At 39.3% G+C, this 24,386-nt stretch overlaps 1 protein-coding gene across 2 annotated transcripts in view; it reads right to left on the reverse strand.

The window, feature by feature from the left end:
- The window catches only part of MED23 (mediator complex subunit 23), a 71,273-nt gene that overhangs the window by 25,765 nt on the left and 21,122 nt on the right, over positions 1–24,386 (reverse strand). Inside the window, exons 11-17 of one of the 2 annotated variants that reach the window (XM_070733527.1) lie at positions 24,233–24,250; positions 11,122–11,322; positions 9,054–9,197; positions 7,807–7,952; positions 6,401–6,646; positions 4,979–5,121; positions 935–1,109 (exon numbers count right to left, since the gene is read on the reverse strand). In XM_070733527.1, coding sequence (XP_070589628.1) covers positions 935–1,109; positions 4,979–5,121; positions 6,401–6,646; positions 7,807–7,952; positions 9,054–9,197; positions 11,122–11,322; positions 24,233–24,250 — 1,073 coding nt within the window. The remainder of the gene's footprint in view (positions 1–934; positions 1,110–4,978; positions 5,122–6,400; positions 6,647–7,806; positions 7,953–9,053; positions 9,198–11,121; positions 11,323–24,232; positions 24,251–24,386) is intronic. The other variant, XM_070733528.1, reaches the window with a different exon arrangement.

Here is a 24,386-nt window from a genome sequence, read left to right on the forward strand (position 1 = left end):
GCTTACTAAACCACAGTCCAGAAGAAGAAAACAAAATGTTTGCTTGTCTCCCCACCTCCTTCCTTTAAAACTTAAGTTTATTATTCAATTAAATTACCGGATGGAATTGGAATGGATGTTAAAATCAGGAACCAGACTTGCAACTAAGGTTGATCAGGAATTGCAATTAAAAATAGTAAAGTTGTGGCTTAATTAAACCACAATTGTACTGTTTACAGGTAACTCATTATTTCAACGAATGTACTACACTGAATCAAGAATGCTTAAAACCATTAATTGCTAAAACTCAAAATGAAATTGTGAATACTACTTCCTATAATGTAATGCACAGCCTTTTCAATTGATAATTAATACGGACTGGCGTTGTTTAAATGAACTTACTATGGTTTGTCCTCTGGACCATGTTTCAATTCTCCATATCCTTTTTAAATACTCAATCTTACACAAATCCCAATATAATGAAGAAGCATGGGAAGTGGAGAAGAAATTATTGTTTATTATTATTATTTATTAGATTTGTATGCCGCCCCTCTACGTAGACTTCAATTCAAACTCCACCACTCTCAAGTTTGTTTTGATTTGTAAAGCTGTAGAAAGAATGGCAGAATCTAGGAGCGGAGTGAAGAGGGGAATCAGCCTGAATCCTTACATAGTTACAAGAGAAGTAAGCCCAACCCCTCTTGAATACTGTTCATTGTCATTTAACTCGAAGCATGTGCTGTCTATTCTCCAAGCTGACTTCCAGTTTATGCAATACAACTACCTTCCTCACTTTTTCACTGAATCCTTTATTTCCTAAATCTGAAGGAAAGGGAAGGTAGCTCCATTTCATAGGCAGTGGACAATCAGCACACTCACATCCAAGTCTATATGGACCATATATCAACCATTTCCCCCCTCCAGAAACTCCCAATGACTTGTTGAAAACAGTTACCACAAATGAAGCTGGTTTTGATTGGTCTGTGGAAAAGCAGCTAGAGAATGAAGATTACTAAGTAGCTGGACTCTGTAATGAGGCTGGATGTGGTGCATGCGATAGCTGAACATCTCCAATAGGGTATGCAAGATTCCCCAAGCATGAGACTTAAAAACTGTAGGCAGCAGTTGACCTGAGAAGAAATTAAATCCAACCAATTATTTTCTAGTGAAAAATGAAGACAAAGCCAGCTTTCCTGGGAGCAACAATCCACCCAGATACTTACATCTAGATTCTCAACACAATATTCTTTCCAAGAAAATACTACCACTATATAGAAAAATATTAACAGAGGACCAGAAAAGGAGGCCCATTAGAGGCATATTGTTACTATTACAAATAAGAATATCACGGTGTTTATTAAGTCACCACTTCATTACACGCAAGCTTAGATGAACCTATTTAAAGGGCATTATCTTTAGTAAAAGGCTAAAGGTTCATACAATCTGAAGAAAAACCAGGGAATACATCAGGGAATATGATGTATTCCCTGACCAGGGAATATCTGTGGGATCGCCTTCTGCCGCACGAATCCCAGCGACCGGTTAGGTCCCACAGAGTTGGCCTTCTCCGGGTCCTGTCGACTAAACAATGTCGTCTGGTGGGACCCAGGGGAAGAGCCTTCTCTGTGGTGGCTCTGACCCTCTGGAACCAGCTCCCCCCAGAGATTAGGATTGCCCCCACCCTCCTTGCCTTTCGGAAACTCCTTAAAACCCACCTCTGCCGTCAGGCATGGGGGAATTGAAACATCTCCCCCTTGCTCATGTAGTTTTTGTGTATGATTCGATTGTGTGCTTGTTCTTTTATATATTGGGGCTCTTTTGGATTTTTTAACTTAAAACTGTAATTTAGATTGAGAAATATTAGATTTGTTACTATGTTTTGTTTACCATTGTTGTGAGCTGCCCCGAGTCTACGGAGAGGAGCGGCATATAAATCAAATAAATCTAATCTAATCTAATCTAGTTCCTTGTAATGTAGCTTCAGATATCAATCTAAGATTTAAAAAAAACTGGTTGGGTTCACACAATGCACAATGACAAAATATGTTATGTTTAACTGTAATTTAAAGACTGACTCGGGTGATGAGTGATGATGGTAAAGGGGTTTCAAATAGATGGCTTGCAGGCCGCATGTGTCACATGGAGGCCACGCCCACCCAGCTTCGCGAAGGGAAAAAATCTGAAACGTGATGGCAACATGATGCCACAAGTTTGACAACTGTGCATTGGGAGAATTTTAAAAAAACACCAGTAAGGATACATCACCATGGATAAAATCTTTGTAGTCACTAGGAATTGAAAATGACTTGATGGTACAATTAATTTAGCAGGTGAAATGAATATTGTGAATTGTACATAACATAGTTAATAATGCAGTAATAATTCAATTTATTGTCATTTATTCCAGATCATTCTTCTGAAATAATAGCCTATTATGTATGAATAAAACCAGTCACAAATTAACCTTGGGCCAATCATTGCCACTCGTAAACTATCTGCGCCAAGGTTATTTACAGTTATCAAGGTTTTAAATATTTTATCTGAAATTTCTGAGAGGCAGAAATTTAAAAAAAACATGATTATGAAAGAAAATAATGATGAGCTACTCTTTTATAAAAATTAGTTAATGTACTAAAAAGCTTTATGTACAATAAACATAAGATATAATACTCTTTTCTAAACTAACCCAGGATATATTCAGTAAAACAAATTAGAATGACTTGAGATAATTCCTCATGGAACACTCCCAAGGCCAGGCCTCTAGATCATGGTCAGGCTACAATACAGTAAGATAAGAACATTGCCCAGGGATGAAACTACTGGAGGACAAGATAAGATAGTTATGACTATGGAGAGAATTGTCATGCTGACCCTTTAGAGTACAGAATAACATAGAAAATGATTTCGCAGAATAAAGTGGTGTGGGGAGGGATTATTAGGCATGGGATGCATTGTGTAGAAGGTATAAAGTGTATGAATTGTAAAATGTGCTTTGTACTCAATCCAATTTGGGAAGAGACTTGGAGGACACCTTTGCAAACACTTTTTCTCCCTCTAAATAAAACTTTGAATTGTGAACCAGATCTGTCTCTGTATGGTGAGTATTAACATAATTGGCAATCTTTTCTCATAATTAGAATGTACATTATAATATAAATGTTCTCTCGGGCGGACTTAGATATTGGAGGGATAAATTTCAATTTCACCAAAATATACTTATATGAGAAAATAAGTATTGCTCCTTCTACCAATTTTAGCTAAAGTGGCCAATGGTTGGATTGTGGAGGTTATAATCAATCAATTTCTGGAAAGGTTACAAATTAATTGACAACAACTAATGCGAGAAGAGGCAAACTTTTCTCCTGAGAAAATGAGTCTCCCAGAAGATATAATACCTCATATTCTTTAGGTTATTGCATAGAATTAATGAATTGTTTCTTTGATACTATAATCAGTGCTAACAGACTCAAACTCAATCCCGACAAGACGGATTGCCTGTGTGTTCTGCCTCCCAAGGACACTTCCATCTCTCTGTCCATTACCCTTCGGGGAGAACTTCTGACACCCTCAGAGAGGATCCGCAACTTGGGCATCGTCCTCGATCCACAGCTGACATTGGAACATCATTTATCGGTTGTGGCGAGGGGGGCGTTTGCCCAGGTTTGCCTGGTGCACCAGTTGTGGCCCTATCTGGACTGGGAGCCTCTTCTCAGAGTCACTCATGCCCGTATCACCTCGAGATTCAACTACTGCAATGCTCTCTACATGGGGCTACCTTTGAAGAGTGTTTGGAAACTACAAATTGAGCAGAATGCAGCCGCATGACCAGTCATGCAACAACCTAGACACGTTGGAACAAACTTCCAGCAGACGTGGTTGGTAAATCCACAGTAACCGAATTTAAACATGCCTGGGATAAACATATATCCATTGTAAGATAAAATACAGGAAATAGTAAAAGGGCAGACTAGATGGACCATGGGGTCTTTTTCTGCCGTCAGTCTTCTATGTTTCTATGTTTCACATCTCTCCAACACTCCGCAGACTGCACTGGCTGCCAATTGGTTTCCGGACTCAGTTCCAAGTGTTAGTTATGACCTATAGAGCCCTACATGGCATGGGACCAGATTACTTACGGGACCGTCTCCTGACACATGAATCCCAGTGATCGGTTAGGTGCCAGAGTTGGCTTCTACAGGTCCTGTCAACTAGACAATGTCGCTGGGGGAAGAGCCTTCTCTGTGGGGCCCTGGCCTTCTGGAATCAGCTCCCCCCGGAGATTCGTACTGCTCCCACCCTCCTCGCCTTTCATAAGAGACTAAATACTCACCTATGCCGCCAAGCTTGGGGTCATTAGATTCTGCCCCCTAGCCGATGAATGTATAGTGGGTTTGTTGAGTGAAAGGATATGTGTGTATTTTAATTGGTTACTTAGTTTTTAAGATGTAACTTCTAATTTTAATTTATTTGATTTTGATGTATATTGCCTTTTTATATGTTGTAAGCCGTCCCGAGTCCTCGGAGAGAGTGGCATATAAATTAAATAAATAAATAAATTTAATTAATGAAAGAAAGAAAGAAAGAAAGAAAGAAAGAAAGAAAGAAAGTACAAAGAAGGAATTAGGTGAAACAATTCTTGCAAGATCCTGTTATTGTAACCTTACAGTTAAGGTAATGTTAATGTTCATCTTCGTGTCTGGACTAGCTTGAAGGATTGACATCAATCTTTGAAATCTGAAAATACGTGTCTCCCTCATGCCCTTGCCTTTTTTAGTCCAAGAAACTAGGGAGGGTCCTTTCTGAGATGTTTACTATGCCCCCATTCCTTCTGCAGACTAAGCTGTCTCTTCTCTCACTGTTGGGGCTCCTCCTCCTTCTGTCTCTCAAGGACATTCTACAGACCATTACAACTGCTGATGATTCTAAGCAATTCAGTTTGGAATTTAGTTCATTCAAAATTAGCAGTCCAAAAGAAAATTAATTAATGAAGTTTTCTTACTGATAAAACCTTTGATGCCCAAGGATTCTATTTCCATGTAAACCAGCAGGCGACTGTATGTTTCCACAAGAGCTGGGGCTAAGGCCAAGCTAGACTTTGCATGGGCTAGTTTTATTACCCTGGTGGCTATGCTATGAATAAGGCTGGAAAAAAAGAAGAAGAAACAGGTATTATTTTCATAAAGAATTTTAAAAATTAGGACCGGGATTCAGAAAAAGCAGTCATGTTTGCGTAACAAAATACTGAAGGTCTGCATCACTTTCTTAGTATTCCAATGACTGCTCAGCCATCATTGGTAACTCCACTGTGATTCAGCATGCGACAGTACAATTTTTACTAACCAGAATTTAAAATCATAATTTGTTGGGTTTCAAACTGTAGTTAAGGCCTGGGTGCTTAATCACAAAGAAGCCATCAGAATCATAAAGTAGCTGGCAAGACTAAGGTTAAGGAGAGTCTACACATTCATGCTAACTACCCACTCCAGTTGAAGTCATGAAGAGCTTATAGCCTTTATAAGATACAGTAGTACCTCTAGATACAAGCTGCTCCACATGCGAGTATTCCAAGTTATACGAGAGATATAACAAGGGATACGAGCCGAGCTTCCACTAGGTGGCGCAAGAATATCCTTGCTTCCAGTTATCTCGGCGCGAAAAACAAAGTCTAAAGGCATTCGTTCGAGATGTGAGTTGATCGACTTACGAGCTCGGGTCTGGAACGAATTAAACTCGTATGTCAAGGTACCACTGTATTTCAATTTAATATCTGAAAAAATACAGGGTGTGTTCCAAAAGTAATGCAATTATTTTTTTTAAGTAATTTATTGAACAGATTTGCACAAACACTTAAAATTATTCAAAGTACTGTCCTTGGGTCTCTACACATTTTTTCCAGCGATTCTGCCATGACCGGTACGTGCCCTGGAAGGCGTCTTCGGGGACTTCTCGCAAGGTCTTCATAACAACTGATTGGATCTCTTCTATGGACGAAAAACGCGCCTTGCCACAACGCGTGCTACAAGTTCTGCAAATTCCCAGCCAAACACCAAGTGCCAACGCTGCCCTACTCCCCTATAGTCCTGACGTCGCCCCAGCAGACATCTTTTTGTTCCCAGCCCTGAAAGGAACCCATTTTTCATCCACAGAAGAGATCCAATCAGCAGTGACAAAGGCTTTGCGAGAAGTCCCCAAAGACACCTTCCAGGGCATGTACCGGTCATGGCAAAGTCGCTGGAAAAAATGTGTAGAGGCCCAAGGACAGTACTTTGAAGAATTTTAAGTGTTTGTGCAAATCTGTTCAATAAATTACTTTTTTTTAAAAAAATAACTGCATTACTTTTGGAATGCACCCTGCAAATACCCAGAGTGGTTTTGACGTATCAGGCAAATGCATTAACTGTTGTTACTGATTATATTTTACCTCATTTTGGCATGAACTGTGAGGGAGTCCAGGAGGTTCATTGGCAGTGGTGTGATTGAACCCGAAGCCATGCAGTTGGTTCCTGGGAGAGGTATTCTCATATTGCCATTCCCATAAATAGTTTCCACCAGAACACCCATGGGTAACGTAAAGCATTCTGAATTAGTGGAATAAGCATTGCATAGCAAGGCGATCTTGTAGTCATTCATCTGAAGACTTTTATTCCTGAGACTCTGTTGCAAGAACCTGAACACCAAAGATACTTAAATGAATAGGAGAAACCCGTTTATGTGCAAAATATCTGATACACGCTAACCATAAAAAATATACAAGTGATGATAGTATGTTAAGAGTCATGGGGATATCAACTTCTTCTGCAGAATAAGCAGTCACTACATGGAGTGAATTATAGATAAATTAGAGCAACACTTACTCAAGTCACATCTTCTTACCACATGGCCTAATTCTACATAGTAGCTCTTTAGGCAAATAGGGAAGCAACTCATAAATCCCAGGTAGCCCCATTAGAGTAACTCTAAATGGAGATGCCAAAAATTTCCAATGTCTCTACCTTGCTGATAAACAAAATGGGGATATCAAACTTTTGCTAGGCTGAATACATTTATTTTACCATTGTTTAAGATTAAGAAAATGAAAAACCCTGTCAAAACCAAAGAAAAGTAATAGGGCAGAAAACTCACCCTTACCTCATAAAATGGATTATTTAATGATAATCACAGAAAAATAATAATAATTCACCTATAATGTTACAAACAATTCATAATATACTCTATACCTCACACAGCTTCAAAAGCCCTTTAAAATAATTGAGATTGAACATCTTTACCATAAAACACAGAACAGCTACTAGGAAGTCAGATATGCTTCATCCCTCAATTTCCTTGAAACTGCATCTCAATAATGGTTATTTCCTTCCTTCTTTTGTTTAGTAGAAATTGTTCTATTTAATTGGTCTTTTAATTCTCAAGACCGTTTGGTCATCCAGAAATTTTACTGCAATGCTGGTTTTGAATGCTATCATTCAATTCATTCATTCATTCATTCATTCATTCATTAGATTTGTATGCCGCCCCTCTCCGAAGACTCGGGGCGGCTCACAACAGTAATAAAAACAATATAGTAGTAGAACAAATCTAATATTAAAAAACATATTGTATCATGTGATGATGTGTGTCCCCCCCCCCCCCACACACACACAATTCAGGATTTATGTTTCCTGATTTTAAGCATGCATTTCTTATGCTCAGTAGTTATAGGATTTGGTATACATTTAATATAAAAGTTAAAATATATATTTCTTTTGGGGGGAGGGTATAACTGTTCATCCTCTTTTCAGAGATTCCAGGATGATCATTATTGAAAAGGACTTTACAAAACATAATTACTCGTGATGGAGCTTGAGAGAATGAGGGATTGGAATCTGTAGTTTAGAATTGTCACTATGAGCCTTTCTGTTCAGATGTATCCAGATACAGGTCATTGCAAAAGCATGAGTTGACTGGGGTTTGTTGATATCAGGCACAGGAATGCACTAAGGAAAAAAGAAGCATGGTGTTAAATTATATTCCATTATTATTCAGCAACTACACATGGCAAATCAAAATTAAGAAACAAAGTAACTACATTTTCAGGAAGTTGTGTATCTGTTGAGGTAACTATTCCTTAAAATATGTTACCAATTTAATCTGCTAATACTCAATGTTGCATTTTCTAGCTCTTGCATAATTTTGCAAGATTGCATAATTTTGCCAAATGTCTTTAAGAGTTTTCTTCCAATTTAGCTTTTATTCTTGGGAACAGACCACTGAACTATGTTGTTAGCCTTGCTATTCAGACAAGAATAACACCCAGAAATATGAACTCTATTTTTCTTGTAAGTTTCATTAACCAGTGGGAGATCTTGAAAAGAATTGTATTCCTTCATTTCCTGCATGGGACAACAATCTAATAGCTGCCATAAAGTGCATTTTTGAGTATGAACCTGGCTCTCACACATAAAGTTTTAAACAGAATAGAACAGAACAGAATTCTTTATTGGCCAAGTGTGATTGGACACATAAGGAATTTGAACAACATTCTCATTTAATGTCCATTACATATATCTTTAGAAGTGTTTGTCATGTCAATATTATATATAATTATATATACACTTTTCAGAGTTGTAAAAAGGATATTATATGAAAGAAATATCCCAGTAATATTTTTAGTAGGATTACGAAAGATGCATAGCTAGAAAAAGCCAGTAGAGAAATCAAAATATCTAGATATAACTAAGCCTGGATTTATAAATTTTCCCAGAGTATAAACTTGTATTTTCAATAAAGTCCAACACGTTTAAATACAGAAAGCTGGACAGCAAGATACAGAATTGTACCTTCTTCCTACAGAGGGCAGTGTCACCTGAGTCTCAAATGAACTGATTATGATATTATATGGATGCTACCTACAATCAAGTATAGGATAAAAACTTCAAGGCATGAGATTTTAGATCAACAATATCCAATGTCCAGGAAGTTTCAGCTCCCTTTTGCCAAATAATCCCAAGGGAAAAGAATTAGTTCTATTCCTTGGATATACAGCTAAAAGCAAACCGTAAGTAATAATAGTAAAAATATTTTAAATGGCGACTCACTTCCTTTTCAGGATAGAGGAGGTCAAAGAGCTTCATAACAGGAAGAAAGTCGCCTAATGCATTTTTCTGAATGCTTCCTGAGATGAACTGTAATAATACCCACATCAAATGGTCTCGTCCTTTGATCAGGCCTCGTCCTGCCAACTGTAAGACAAACAAACTCCATGAATATCAAATATACACTTCTAAATAAGCTTTCACAAGTTTCTAAAAAAGTATAGATTTAGACACCTGCAAAGATGCTGTCCCCATAAGTTATTTGCCAACATGGAGGTAAAATCAACTGTTCTTAATAACTCTGTGTGTGTGTGTGTGTGTGTGTGTAGGGATCAATATTCTACACTCAGGCAAGTGCAACAAAAATTCTTGAAGGCATCTGTAAAAATCCCAGCTAATTAAAAACATCGGATATATTAAGAGTGAGATATCTATCAAAGTAGGATATTTAGTGCTGTGCAAAATTCACACATATGCAGAGACAGTCGAGAACAGCTTCTGAAACAAGTAGGCCTGAAAAAATAAAATGGCTTGAAATATGTTTTGTGCAGGTTTTCTTGCTTGTGCAACTTTTTCTCACAGGCTTTCGATAGCCCTGGTGCTTGTCTACAGAAACAGGAAGGGTAACTTTCTAAAAGACAATATCGTGTCATAGGAGGAAAGTGAAACAGTTTTTGTGTTCCATATCATTCAGTGTGAATAATTCTGGAACGAACTCCCTCCAGAGAGTTGCACTGACCCCACTCTTTCCGCCTTCTGCAGGGCTCTAAAAACTCTGCCGATAGGCTTGGGGCCACTGAGTCTTAATATCTATCCCCGGCCAATGACTGAATGTGCGGTGCACGTTGGGATGAATGTGATTAATTTTAAGTATTGGGGTTTTTAGAGTGTATTTTAATTTAGATTTATTACATGTTTTGTATTAACTTTTGTTGTGAGCTGCCCTAAGTCTAAGGAGAAGGGTGGCATAGAAATCTAATAAGTAAGTAAATAAGTAAGTAAATAACACATAGTTTCTGTTACTAGGTAATATAGCAAACACTTCCGGTGTATTTCTTCATTATTGACCAACTCTGTCCTGCTATGAATATCTGATGTTAATCTTTACTCTTAAAACAATCATTATGAGCCGGGGTGGCGCAGCAGGTAGATTGCTGTACTGCAGGCCGCTGAAGCTGACTGTAGATCTGAAGGTCAGCAGTTCAAATCTCATCACCGGCTCAAGGTTGACTCAGCCTTCCATCCTTCCAAGGTGGGCAAAATGAGGACCCGGATTGTGGGGGCAATATGCTGGCTCTGTTAAAAAGTGCTATTGCTAACATGTTGTAAGCCGCCCTGAGTCTAAGGAGAAGGGTGGCATAAAAATTGAATGAATGAATGAATAAACAAATTATTTGGATACTGTTTGCCAATGCTTGCATGTAATATCACATGCTTGAGATCTCTAGGTACCCAATTACCAAACTAACTGGTGCCAAAATTGAAGGGTCATTGAGATACATTGATTGATTGATTGATTCATTCATTCGACTTCTATGCCGCCCAATCCTGAAGGACTCAGGTCAGCTTATAACAGCGATACAAGTACAATAAGAATAAATACAAAGCAGTAAAAGAAGTCGAACAGTTAACTGAGATTAAAACATAAACCAAAAAACCCACCAACCCATAAAAAGTTATTATAAAGAAAATCACTCTCATATACATACACACCATTCTTACAGTTGGCCACCAAGCTGTGAATCTATGTCCCCCAGGCCTGTTGGCAAAGTCAGGTTTTTGTAGCTTTGCGAAAAGCCAGCTGGGTGTGAGCAGTACGGATATTGGGGGGAAGTTGGTTCCATAGACCCGGTGCAGCCACAGAGAAGGCCGTCCCCCATGGTCCCGCCAACCTGCATTGCTTACTCAACGGGACCCAGAGGAGGCCAACTCTGTGAGCTCTTATTGGTCTCTAGGAGGTATGTGGCAGGAGACGGTCCCGTAAATAGTCTGGTGTAAATGTGTGTATGTGAGAGAGTTTTTAAAAGCTTGAGAAATAGCCATCCCTTTGATCTCGCTACCGAAAACCTACCTTCTGATGCAGAGACAGGACCATGTGAGGGAAGCTTGCAAACTGAAAAAGTACGAAGAAGATAAGCTGACTGGAGAGATGCTGCCATAGCAACTGGCTGGTTCCACCATCATCAAATTTCTCCTCCGTCTCGGAACGCTCCATGGCATATACCACCAAATCGACCAACTGATCCTCCAGCACAGGACACCGCTGTTTGTGCTGCAAAGTAGAAATCAGATACAACATTCCAAAAACTAGCATTTATCGTTTTCACACTTTACTTTAGCAAATTGGGAAGCATGACACCAAACATTTACAAGGTAAGCCAATGCATTAAAACTGTCTGATGTTACAGGCTATAGAATTGACTGAAAAGGCTGTTTTTGAGAATATAGTTCCACGATGAATTTTTTCATTAACAAATCTGGGAATATAGTACTTTGGAATAATTCTCTAATTGATTTGTTTTGATTCTCCTATTCCTAATACCGGTAATTGAAAAGATCAAATAATATAAGTAAACACAAGCTTCCATTTATCATACAGATTATGCTTTTCCATTCCTTCTTTTTCATTGTGTGCAACTTTTATTTTATGTATAACTAATTAAGCATGATTTGAAGTTAATTTTTAAAAAACTGGGAGGAAGGGATATCAAACATATATCCTCTTCCTTATTGACTTAATTTGCCACAAAGTAATTTAAATAAAATGGATCAGAGGAGGGGGGCGGGGAAGACAAGGTGCTTATACCTACATATTAGGTGGTTTGATGTTACCCATGGACAAATTGATTGCATTCATGGATCCCACTAAGTCAGATACAGGAGATAAGTGAAAGAGCAGGAATAAGTTTTAGTAATCTCAAAGTTGCACTCTGCTTTTATTTAACTGGAGCCTTTTATTGCCCAAATAACAGTGAGTTCACATAATTAGTTTTAACCATCTAAAAGTGATTTGAGAAACTAGTTGCTGAAACCAGCCAATGCTCCAATTTAAAACAGTCCTAGATCTGTTTTACCGGTGGGTACCAGTAAACCAGTGGAGAAGTTCTAAACTTTGGTATAGAGGACATAAAAAGGAGAGAATGAGCCTCAGGCTTCTTGCTGCTCATTTCCTCTTCATAAAACTCTATATGGCTTGGTAGGTAAATGTAGTCACTGCATTTATTCAAATCTGCTTTCTAACTCTTCATATCACTCCCAAACAGCCTTACAAAAGACTTGAGCATTATGTAAAAACATTCCACTGAAATTTATTATTTATTATTTATTTATTTATTTATTTATTTATGTCCTTCCTTCCTTCCTTCCTTCCTTCCTTCCTTCCTTCCTTCCTTCCTTCCTTCCTTCCTTCCTTCCTTCCTTCCTTCCATTTGAATCTTGGCCCGATCCTTGACTGTAGTCTATACCTATCACTTTTGCATTTTAACAATACTTCCCTGTATTTTGAACTCTGATTTGGGTTTTGATTATCCCTAGTATAATTTACAGTTTCATCTCATGTGTAAATGACACATGGCAAATTAAACTTTGTATTTGGACACTCCAGACTTTGTAAGATACTGTAAGACTGCAATTTTTAGAAGCAACTAATTGTGTCGATTCATGTTCCCTCTGACATTGCTATAAAAATTAACTTGAACCATTTCTGATATACTGTATTAAAAAAAAAACCTTAAAAGAATATTGGTTTGACATTATGGACCTGTAACATAACACAGCTTTAGCATGAAGAAAAATATATTATTTTAAAGAGACAGTACAGAAAAGATACGGAGCTGTTTGGAATCTAATTGTGAAAATGCTGTGTCCCTTTCTAGAGGCAAAAAAATAAGGGAGAGGGGCGGAATTTGGGGTTGTTTTCTTTTTTGAAAAAATTTGCCACGGTATCCAAATATAATTTCAATCCAAACATTTTAGCTTCTTCATGAATTTTCCTTAGACTAGCAGATAGCCTACAGTACACATCTGAATTTAAAAAAAATAAAATAAAGGCAGGATGGGAGAAAAACCTTGAAAAGAGATACTCATTCTAGCCTAAATCAGAGGGGGATCGCTTTTTGCCATGAAAAAGGGATTATGCTTTCTAATGAACCATACAATGCGAGAATGGCAAAATTTTGGACAAAATCGGAGAACAGCACTCTCTCTTCCACATGCTCTTTGCCAGCTCAAAACTGCCCCAAGTTATAATTCTAGCTGAGCTTTCTTGAAACATGCTTAAAAACAAAAGAATTCTAATTTAAAAAAGAAAGCATTAGTTGCTTCTGTCTCTCTTTCAAAATCACAATGCCATCATCACAACTCAACCACATTACAATTTTACAAAGGGCAATGTCAACATCAGTTGAGAATACTTCACCCCAACCCCAAACACCAAATGCAGCTAATTATGAAGCAGAGCAGAATGCAACAGACAATACTACAAACTATTCAATGATTCAGCATGCAAAAACTACTGTGTTCAGGGCTTGAAATTCACCATAATTTGATATGGAGAAATACAGCATCGTGGTGGTAATTATCAAGGCAGGATAGATCATTAAAATAAAATTCATGATTATGATATTTTTTTTAAAAGTTTGGAAAAAAATAGAAAAGCCAATTTTTGGCTTCCACAATACTCTTAACTTGACCAGGAAATGCAACCCACAAAGGAGAAGATTACATTAGTTGTTTTCAGGAATTATATGGGGAAAGGAAGCTTAATCCAAAAAACCTCACCATCATCTTATTGGGTTCTTAGCTATTGATAAATTTTGCTATTATAAAGTATGTATTACTCTCAGTGCTTTGATACAAGGGAAGGTTGAAGTCAAAATGTTAAGAGAACAATGTTTGATTCTCATCCTGACAAAAGGTACAGGCAAGATCGTTGAGATACCGCTCAATTTCATGTTTTTTAACTTCAATCTCATGCTTCCTTCCGAAAGTCAACGGTACTTATCAGTGTATTTCTTTCTGTACTAAAGGTGCCAAAGTATGAAAAGCAAACTGTGAACCAGTTTGATTTTCAGGACAGATCCATGCTATTTTCTTGGCAATCATATATGAGTGGCCTGCCCTTGCCACCTTCTATAAGCTTGCAAACCTCTAAGTCAGTGATGGCGAAACTTTTATTCCATTCGGGTGCCGAAAGAGCGTGCGTGTGCTCTATCACACACATGTGTGAGTGGCCACACCCATAATTCAATCTCTGGGGAGGGTGAAAACAGCTTCCCCTGCCTCTCAGAGGCCCTCTGGAGGCTGGAAACGGCCTGTTTCCCAAGTTCAGGTGGGCCTATTACAGTGTTTCCCAACCTTGGCAACTTGAAGGTATTTGGACTTCAACTTCCAGAATTCCCCAGCCAGCATTTGCTGGCTGGGGAATTCTGGGAGTTGAAGTCCAAATACCTTCAAGTTGCCAAGGTTGGGAAACACTGGCCTAGTAGGTTCATGTTTCTCCCTCCCCAGGCTCCAAAGGCTTCCCTGGAGCCGGGGGAACATAAAAATGCCCTCTTTGTGAGCCAAAAACACCCCCCTCCCCAAGCCTCTGTGCGAGCCCAAAGTCAGCTGGCTGGCACACACATTCACGTTGGAGCTAACTTAGGGCAATGGCTCGTGTGTCAGCAGATATGGCTCTGTGTGCAACCTGTGACACCCGTGCCATGGCTTTGCCATCACTGCTCTAAGTCCACCACCATATAGCCCTGGTATTTCCCAGCACTCTCCCATCCTAATATTATACCAGGCCCAGCTTTTAGTTTCCAAACTCAGCTAAGCTATGTGTTGCTACATGCTGAAGTGTTGGACTATATCTTGTGTTTATTTATTTATTTATTCAATTTTTATGCCACCCTTCTCCTTAGACTCAGGGCGGCTTACAACATATTAGCAATAGCACTTCTTAACACAGCCCGCATATTGCCCCCACCATCCGGGTCCTCATTTTACCCACCTCGGAAGGATGGAAGGCTGAGTCAACCTTGAGCCGGTGATGAGATTTGAACCGCTGACCTACAGATCTACAGTCAGCTTCAGTGGCCTGCAGTACAGCACTCTACCTGTTGCGCCACCCCGGCTCTTATAAATATGTTAATTCATAAGCAAGTGTGCCAATCCATTCAGAAGTTACGAAAGCTTATTGGAACTTCTATGGTTACAGGATTAACATGACTTTCTTGGGAAAAAAACAGGCACCATAATAATAATAATAATAATAATAATAATAATAATAATAATAATAATAATAATAATAATAATAATAGATTTTGTATGCTGCCCCTCTCCGAAGAGACTATAATACAATAACGCAACTCCTTGGAGAGGGGCAGCATACAAATCCAATTAAATAAATGAATAAATGAATAAATAAATAAATAAATAAATACATACAATACAATACAATACAATACAACACAACTCTATAATACAATAACACAACTCTTTTAAGAGAGGCTTCCCTTTGTTAGGTAGCAATTGAATAAATGAAAATGATACCTCACTCTCTGATTTCAAACTGTCACCAAAAGAGCCAGCATTTTTCACTATATAGTTCCCCAAAAAATCATTTTTTCCATTATTTTTTCACATTTTCTGTGAAAACAAGCTCTGTGTGGACAAGCATCAGTATATGGAGGAACCTTAGTGGATATATTATTTATTTATTTATTTATTTATTTATTAGTTGGACTTGTATGCCGCCCCTCTCCGAAGACTCGGGGCGGCTCACAACAAGTAAAAACAGTCACAACAATCCAATTAATTAGTTCTAAGAACACTCTGAATTGCACCAAACAAGAATTGTACATAGAACAGTATCGAACCTCTGAAAAGTACTTCGTTTGGCCCCCTTTTACAGCAATTACTGCCTCAATGTGGCGTGGCATGGAAGCTATCAGCCTGTGGCACTGCTGAGGTGCTATGGAAGACCAGGATGCTTCAATTGTTCAATGTACAATCCTTGTTTTATTGATCGCATGGCATATTCTAATTTTCTGAGATGGGGGATTTGGGGTTTTCATGAGCTGTACCACATAATCATCACAATTATGACAAATTGCGGCTTGAACTATCTTGCCTTACATGTAAATGAGTCTCTCTCATATATTACGTTTCACCTTTTAGGTTGCATTACATAAATGACCTTTTGCACAATATTCAAGTTTTTCGAGTTTCACCTGTACAGAAACGTTGAAGCAAAAAAAACCCAAAAACCCACCCCCAACCCTAGATAAAAGTTTTCAAACAGCATGTTCCCTAAGAGTCAATCTTCCATCTTTCTAAGAGAGGTGTTCTGAACATAATTGTCCTATTCAGCCACTTTGGTGACCTAATTATGGGAACAAATATTAGATAAATCCTTTAAAATTTTCTAATCTCCTCAAAATCCTTTGAGATTTTCTAATCTCAAAGAGATTATTCTTGGAAATATTTCTGGTCCTTCCGTGAAGCCGATTACCTAGACCCTTATGAATCAGGTTTTAGGCCCGGCTACAGCACTGAAACTGTTTTGGTTGCACTGATGGATTATCTCTAGCAGCCCGAGATGGGGGACCTTCCTCTATCTTGGTGCTTCTTGATCTCTCAGCGGCTTTCGATACTATCGACCATGGTGTCCTTCTGTGTCGACTGGAGGATACGGGAGTGGGAGGCACTGTACTGTGGTGTTCTCCTCCTACCTCTCCGGTTGGTCGCAGTCAGTGTTGGCAGAGGGACAGAGGTCGATTCCTAGGCCCCTCCTTTGTGGGATGCCTCGGGGTCGGTCTTCTCCCCCTGCTGTTTACATCTACATGAAACCGTTGGATGAGATCATCTGATGACACAGGATGTAGTTCCAGCAGTACGCTGATGATACTCAGCTGTACATCTCCATCCCGTGTCAATTCAGTGAAGTGGTGTACATGATGCGCTGGTGCCTGGAGGCTGTGAGGGTCTGGATGGGAGTCAACAGACTCAAACTCAACTCCCACAAGACTGAGTGGCTGTGGGTTCTGTCTCCCAAGGACTGTTCAACCTTTCTATCCATAACCCGGGGGGGGGATTTTAATCTGGCGGTCCTCCTAGATTCATAACAGAGATTAGAACATCTCTCAGATGTGGCTAGGGGGACCTTTGCACAGATCTGCCTGGTGTACAAGTTACGGCCATATTTAGACAGTGTCTCTTTTCACATCTACTTGTGTCCTTGTCACCTCGCAGCTTGATTACTGCAATGTGCTCTACATGGGGCTACCCTTAAAGAGTGTTCAGAGACTTCAATTAATCCAGAATGCAGCCACACGAGCTGTTGTGAATGTACCAAGGTACACCCACGTAAGTCCAACACTCCATGAGCTGCACCGGCTTCCAATCGGTCTCCAACCGCATGGCGAAGGACCAGATTATTTTGGGGACTGTCGTCTGCCTCACACTTCTCACAGACTGATCAGATCCCACAGAGTTGGCCTCCTCCAAGTCGCATCAGCCAAACAGTGTCGACTGGTGGGACCACAAGGAGGGCCTTCTCTGTGGGGGCTCCGGTTTCCTGGAACCAACTTGCCCGAGATTTGCACCGCCCCCACCCTCCTGGCCTTCCATAAGGCCTTAAAAACATGGCTTTGCTGCCAGGCTCATAGTGATGAATGATTGATGAATGAATGTTTTTAATTTTGGGGTATTATTCATTGTATACTGTTTTTATTGTTGTATGGCGCCCAGATTCTATTTTGGAGATGGGCATCTTATAAATCAAATAAATTAAATTAAATTAAATTACATAAAAAAATTAAAAGTGCAGAATTATTATTGGAATGTACGCCAGAAATAGTATGCCAGGAAAAAAAATTGGCTCGGGATAATTATACAAAAGAAATAACAAGCAATTTATTTATTTATTTATTTGTTTGTTTGTATTCTGCCCCTCTCCGTAGACTCAGGGCGGCTTTGTACGATTACAGCAATCCTTTTGAAATAATATTTATACTGCTCAGAAACAGAATCTGTTTACAAGCCAATCAAGGAAGACAGATTACATGGGTGGGCCATAATACCATTTAACTTTGTATCACTAGATTTTTATCTGCAGGGGAAAACCACACTTGTCACATGGAGTAGTATGAGCAGGCAGGTTCCTATTTTCTTGTATTTAAACTTAATCATCTGTTATCAGTGTACAATATCAAATGAATGCAATTCTGGTGCATTTCTAATTTTAAAGCAGCAAAGAGATCCAGTCAATGAAGCAGTGGATGTGATGTGCCGGTGTCTGGAGGCTGTGAGGGTCTGGATGGGTGTCAACAGACTCAAACTCAACCCTGATAAGACGGAGTGGCTGTGGGTTTTGCCTCCCAAGAACAATTCCATCTGTCCATCCATTACCCTGGGGGGAAATTATTGACCCCCTCAGAAAGGGTCCGCAACTTGGGTGTCCTCCTCGATCCACAGCTTACATTAGAGAAACATCTTTCAGCTGTGGCGAGGGGGGCGTTTGCCCAGGTTCGCCTGGTGTACCAGTTGCAGCCCTACCTGGACTGAGAGTCACTGCTCACAGTCACTCATCCCCTTATCACCTCGAGATTCGACTACTGTAACGCTCTCTACATGGGGCTACCTTTGAAAAGTGTTCGGAAACTTCAGATCGTGCAGAATGCAGCTGCGAGAGCAATCATAGGTTTCCCCAGGTATGCCCATGTTATACCAACACTCCACAGTCTGCATTGGTTGCCAATCAGGTGCCGGTCACAATTCAAAGTGTTGGTTATGACCTATAAAGCCCTTCATGGCATCGGAACAGAATATCTCTGGGACCGCCTTCTGCCGCACGAATTCCAGCGACCAATTAGATCCCACAGAGTTGGCCTTCTCTGGGTTCCGTAGACTAAACAATGTTGTCTGGCGGGACCCAGGGGAAGACCCTTCTCTGTTGGCGGCCCCGACCCTCTGGAAGCAGCTCCCCCCAGAGATTAGGATTGCCCCCACCCTCCTTGCCTTTCGTAAACTCCTTAAAACCCACCTCTGTTATCAGGCATGGGGGAATTGAAACATCTCTCCCAGGCCTATATAGTTTATGCATGGTATGTTTGTGTGTATGTCTTGCTTTTTAAATAAGGGGTTTTTAGAGATTTTTAAATATTACATTTGTTGTACATTTTTTTTATTATTGTTGCGAGCCGCCCCGAGTCTACAGAGGGGAGGGGCATTCAAATCAAATCAATAAATAAGGGTTTTTTAGAGATTTTTAAATATTACATTTGTTGTACATTGTTTTTATTATTGTTGTGAGCCGCCCCGAGTCTACGGAGAGGGGCAGCATACAAATCAAATCAAATCAAATCAAATAAATCAAATCAAATCAAATCAAATCAAATCAATAAAATATATTCCCATTTCCCAACAGTCTCCCAACCATTGCACAGTTTGAATATTAGCCAAGTGATGGAATTTTCAGCATGGTCTCTGAATTCCCATCAAGAAATGGTCACACACGATCCTTCCATGCTTTTCACTGACAAATGAACAAGAAATCCACAGACTGTTGTTGTTATGGCAGCACACCTACAACTCAGAGTTTGTCAGCATTTCCATCAAAAAAGAACCATTAATTCCAGGTTTTGTTGCTTGACAATAACTGTTTGCTCTCAAAAAATTGATATTAAACGAGGTCTCAGTGTTTCGTAACTCACCATGCATTAGACAATACCTTTTAAATTTCATTTCTAAAACTAGTGTAAGAAGCCCACCCTAATTAAGGTCTATGGATACCAGGTCAGGAGGAGATAATGAGCTTTGAACAAAATTGCTGTGTATTTGGTCGGGAATGGTTGTGCAAGAGTAAAGCTTTACTTGTGTTCTGCTATGCATTTGCAAATTTATAATAAGTACTGCCAAGTAGATACTTTTAGCAGTTATTTTAGTAACTTCATTAAGTAACTATGACATATTAAAGATATAAATGAACTGAAAGTAATGGAGAATAGGTGGTTTTCACATGTACACACAAGTATATGCTGAATTGACAGCCTGGGTGCTGAGTTTATGGTCTGAATGAAAAGACAAGGAAATGAAGTACAGTGATACCTCTACTTATGAACTTAATTCGTTCCGTGACCAGGTTCTTAAGTAGAAAAGTTTGTAAGAAGAAGCAATTTTTCCTATAGGAATCAATGTAAAAGCAAATAATGCGTGCGATTGGGGAAACTACGGGGAGAGTGGAGGCCCTGTTTCTTCCCAGGAGATTCCTAGAGAGGCCCCATGGAGGCTTTTCCCTGCCTTTTCCAGCCCCATTTCCTCCCAGGAGATTCCTAGAGAGGCCCCATGGAGGCTTCTCCGCCTTTTCTGGTTACAGTTTCAGAGGCTCGAGTTTGTAAGTGGAAAATGGTTCTTGAGAAAAGGCAAAAAAATCTTGAACACCCAGTTCTTATCTAGAAAAGTTTGTAAGTAGTGGCGTTGATAGGTAGAGGTACCACTGTAATCGAAAAATAAAAATATGTATTTTCTGAGGACCATAAGAAAAAGAGTATAAAAGATGAGGATAGGTCCCAAATCATGGCCACCAATTGTAGCTGTTCCTTGCTGTATCTAGCTATCATCTCTGGACCTGATTGCAATGGGTTGTTGATGCAAGTTGTATTTTTAATGTTGGCCTTTTCTCACGTTCTCAATTGCTCGTGAAATAAAGCTCTGAGTCTCAAACTAAGATTTATTGTTTGTGGTTTATCTGTGTTCCTTTTTTTCCGTTAGAATATTTTTATCATACAAGTGTCATGGCATTTTGAAGTTTCACTCACAAACTCTTCATTCTTTAATTTGAAAGTATTTGTATACAGTACTGTAAAGTTGAAAGAAAAATTGAGGGAGGCAGTGGGGGGGGTATAAATATAGCAAAAAAGAATTATAGACTGCATCTTGCTTTAAACATTTGGAGCTCAATGTTTTTCCATACAGAGCTTGCTTCTTTTTAAAAGAAGAAAGTTGTGGTTCTTTAAGCACTTCATCTAGTTTGAATGAGGTGAGAAGGGGAGGGAAAGAATACTGCTTTAACTTCATGTTTGTTTTTGATCATATCAGAAAACCCTTCCTGTAGGAAGTTCTTCAGCAGAGATAAAAGTTAAAATGCAAGAATACAGCTTAAGAAAAGGCAACAGAGTTGCTTCCAAAAACGCGTTTCGAAAAGCAACTGGATTTCCTTAGGGTGTTTTTCTCTGAAGACGTTTTGCTTCTCACCCAAGAAGCTCCTTGGATGAGAAGTGAAACGTCTTCAAAAAAGAAAAAGAAAATACACCAAGAAAGTCCAGTTGCAATTTGAAAATCATCCTTTGGAATAACCATGATCTGGATGATTAAGAAGCTCCACAGACATAGAACAAAATAAGTACACATGTTAAAAGTAGTATGAGAAAATCTACTCTGGGAACTCTTGAAGTTCAATTACTATTTCATGTAACGAACTTGTCTGTTATTCATATACTGTATGTATGTATGTATGTATGTATGTATATATGTATGTATGTATGTATGTATTTATTTATTTATTTATTCATTCAATTTTTATGCCGCCCTTCTCCTTAGACTCAGGGCGGCTTACAACATGTTAGCAATAGCACTTTTTAACAGAGCTAGGCTATTGCCCCCACAATCTGGGTCCTCATTTTACCCACCTCAGAAGGATGGAAGGCTGAGTCAACCTTGAGCCAGTGATGAGATTTGAACCGCTGACCTTCAGATCTACAGTCAGCTTCAGTGGCCTGCAGTACAGCACTCTACCTGCTGCGCCACCCCAGCTCATTTATTTTTTATGGGATGTAAATCTCCTAAAAAGCATATAGAATAATAGCATTTATAAATACCAAAAGACCCAATATCAGTTTCCTATTCAAGTAATGCAGAGGGTAGAATAGCAATAGCACTTAGATTTATGTACTGCTTCACAGTGCTTTACAGCACTCTCTAAGCAGTTTTACAGAATCAGCATAATATTGCGCCCAATAATCTGGGTCCTCATTTTACCAACCTCGGAAGGATGGAAGGCTGAGTCAACCTTAGGGATGATTCACATCCTAGCCAGTGTCTCTTTCCACTTTTACCATTGGGCAGAAGACACCGAAGTATAGCCAGCCGGGCAGACGGATTTAAAAACAGCTTCTATCCATGAACTGTCAGACTCCTAAACCCAATCACAATCACTCCACGTACATACTGAAATATATGACTAGTCCCCCCTCTCATTAGCTGTATAAAGATTATTCTCTATACCTGTGATGGTGAACCTATGGCACGTGTGCCACAATTGGCACACGGAGCCATATCTGAGGATATGCGAAGCATTGCCCTATGTCAGCTCCAGATGGAGAGCTGATTTTTGGCATTCCAGAGGAAGGCCCATTCTGCCCTCCCCAGACTTCAGGAAAGCCTCCAGAGCAAAAAAAGTGGACCCAATGGGTTTCAAAACTTCTGAACTTCTGGTAGGCCCGTTGGGCCTGTTTTTCACCATCCACAGGTTCCGGAGGCTGTCCTGAAGCCCGGGGAGGGCGAAAAACGGCCCAATGGTCCTACTGGAAGTCCGGAGGCTTAAGTGAGTTCTGCGCACATTCGTGGAGGTGGCCGGGGGATTTGCGCACGCATACACTGGGGAGAGAGCATTGCATTATGGGTGTGGTCACAGGTGCGCTATAGCACTCGGGTGCACTTTTTTGGCATCCAAGCAAAAAAGGGGTTCTCCATTACTGCTGTATACTATTCATGTTGTGTTTTTTTTTTAATGGATTGCACCAATAGAGGCTAAACCAATTCCATTGTATACATGATGTACAATGACGATAAAGGCTATTGAACTATTGAGCCTGGTGAGACTTGAACTGCCAAATTGCAGTCAACTGGCAATCAGCAGAAGTTGCCTGGAGTACTGCTTTCTAACCACTGCGCCACTGTGACTCCTGAATGAATTGTAATTGTGTTGTTATACTAATTTTTGTAAAGCATTTTGTGACATTTTTTTAAATGAAGAGGGACACCTTCAGAAAATAACAATGGATTGGTGGGCACTCTAAGGGCTTTCTCATTTGCATGAAAAATACCCCTCCTATTAAAATCTATGGGTTTAGTCGTCAAGCAACACTGCATGTTTCCTTGTCAAAAGTGAATTGAAAAATGAACACATTTGCCATACTACAAAATTTGATACATTGTCAATACAATGAAACTTCTAAATACACAAAGGATTTAAAGTGCAGTGTAATTTTGAAGTGCACAGGGAGTTCACTTAATTGGGCATTTATGTAGCCATGATAAAGGAAATAATATATTATATGGAAGTAGGACTTTCTTTGTGTCACCTATGAAAAAGATGTTGTTGTCTTCCAACATCTCAATCTGCCACAATCAGTACTCTACAACTCAGATTCTTCATTATGGCCAAAGTATTTTATGTTAAGGTATAAATGTGGAAATGCTTCAAAATCTATGGAAATGGGAATGTATTTATTTATTGTACCCATATTTTATTTTCAAGCAAATGTTATGGTCAAGCACAATCCATGAAATAAAAGGTTTTTTTCCCCCCAAAATGAAAACACTGACACAACCTTCACTATGGTATTGCAAACACTGTCATCAAACTTTACTTAAAATAAAGTTAATTAGAAACAGACGAAAATTGCCAATATTTGAGTGTACAAACAGGCAAGTACATACAGCAAGTAAAAGTTGCAAATTTTTCAGAATTTTCCTACTCCTTTTTTCCTTCCACCGAATTCAGCCTATTTGCAGCTTCTTGGGAACACATAGAGAGGCTGAGAATGACCTTTCCTAGTCAAGTTGAATTTTTACTTACAAATCTTACATAGTGGTTAAATTCAACAAAGGGAATTGTCTTTAGATCTTTTCGTAGCAACTTTGGTTCTTTTTTTAAAAAAAGACATTTTACAGTCTGAACAAAAATAATGATGGAGGAATTGGACAGTAATGGATACATCCTGTCCAGGTACTGAACTGGCTATGGATATTCTTTGGTAACCTCATAACCTCCGATTTGAAGAGGTTGCTATCATGGCATGCAAAAATTCCACCAATTTCAAGCCCTGGCCAGATGCGTATTCTCGAACTGGAATCAGTGGCTAAAAAGCAGCCAGCGTATCGTTAGTCACAATACAACAGTAAGGTTGTGAACATACCTGAGCAATGTTCAAGGTCTAGAGCATTGGAGGATGGGCAGGACAAGACAGGACAGAACAAAAATAAAGGAAGAAAAAAAGAAAAGACAAAACAGTGACTATGAGGCCAGCCTCAAGTTACCCCAAATCAGACCAAGCCCACCCACATGGTCAG

The sequence above is a fragment of the Erythrolamprus reginae genome, chromosome 1, assembly GCF_031021105.1.
Source record: "Erythrolamprus reginae isolate rEryReg1 chromosome 1, rEryReg1.hap1, whole genome shotgun sequence".
Lineage (NCBI taxonomy): Eukaryota > Metazoa > Chordata > Lepidosauria > Squamata > Dipsadidae > Erythrolamprus > Erythrolamprus reginae.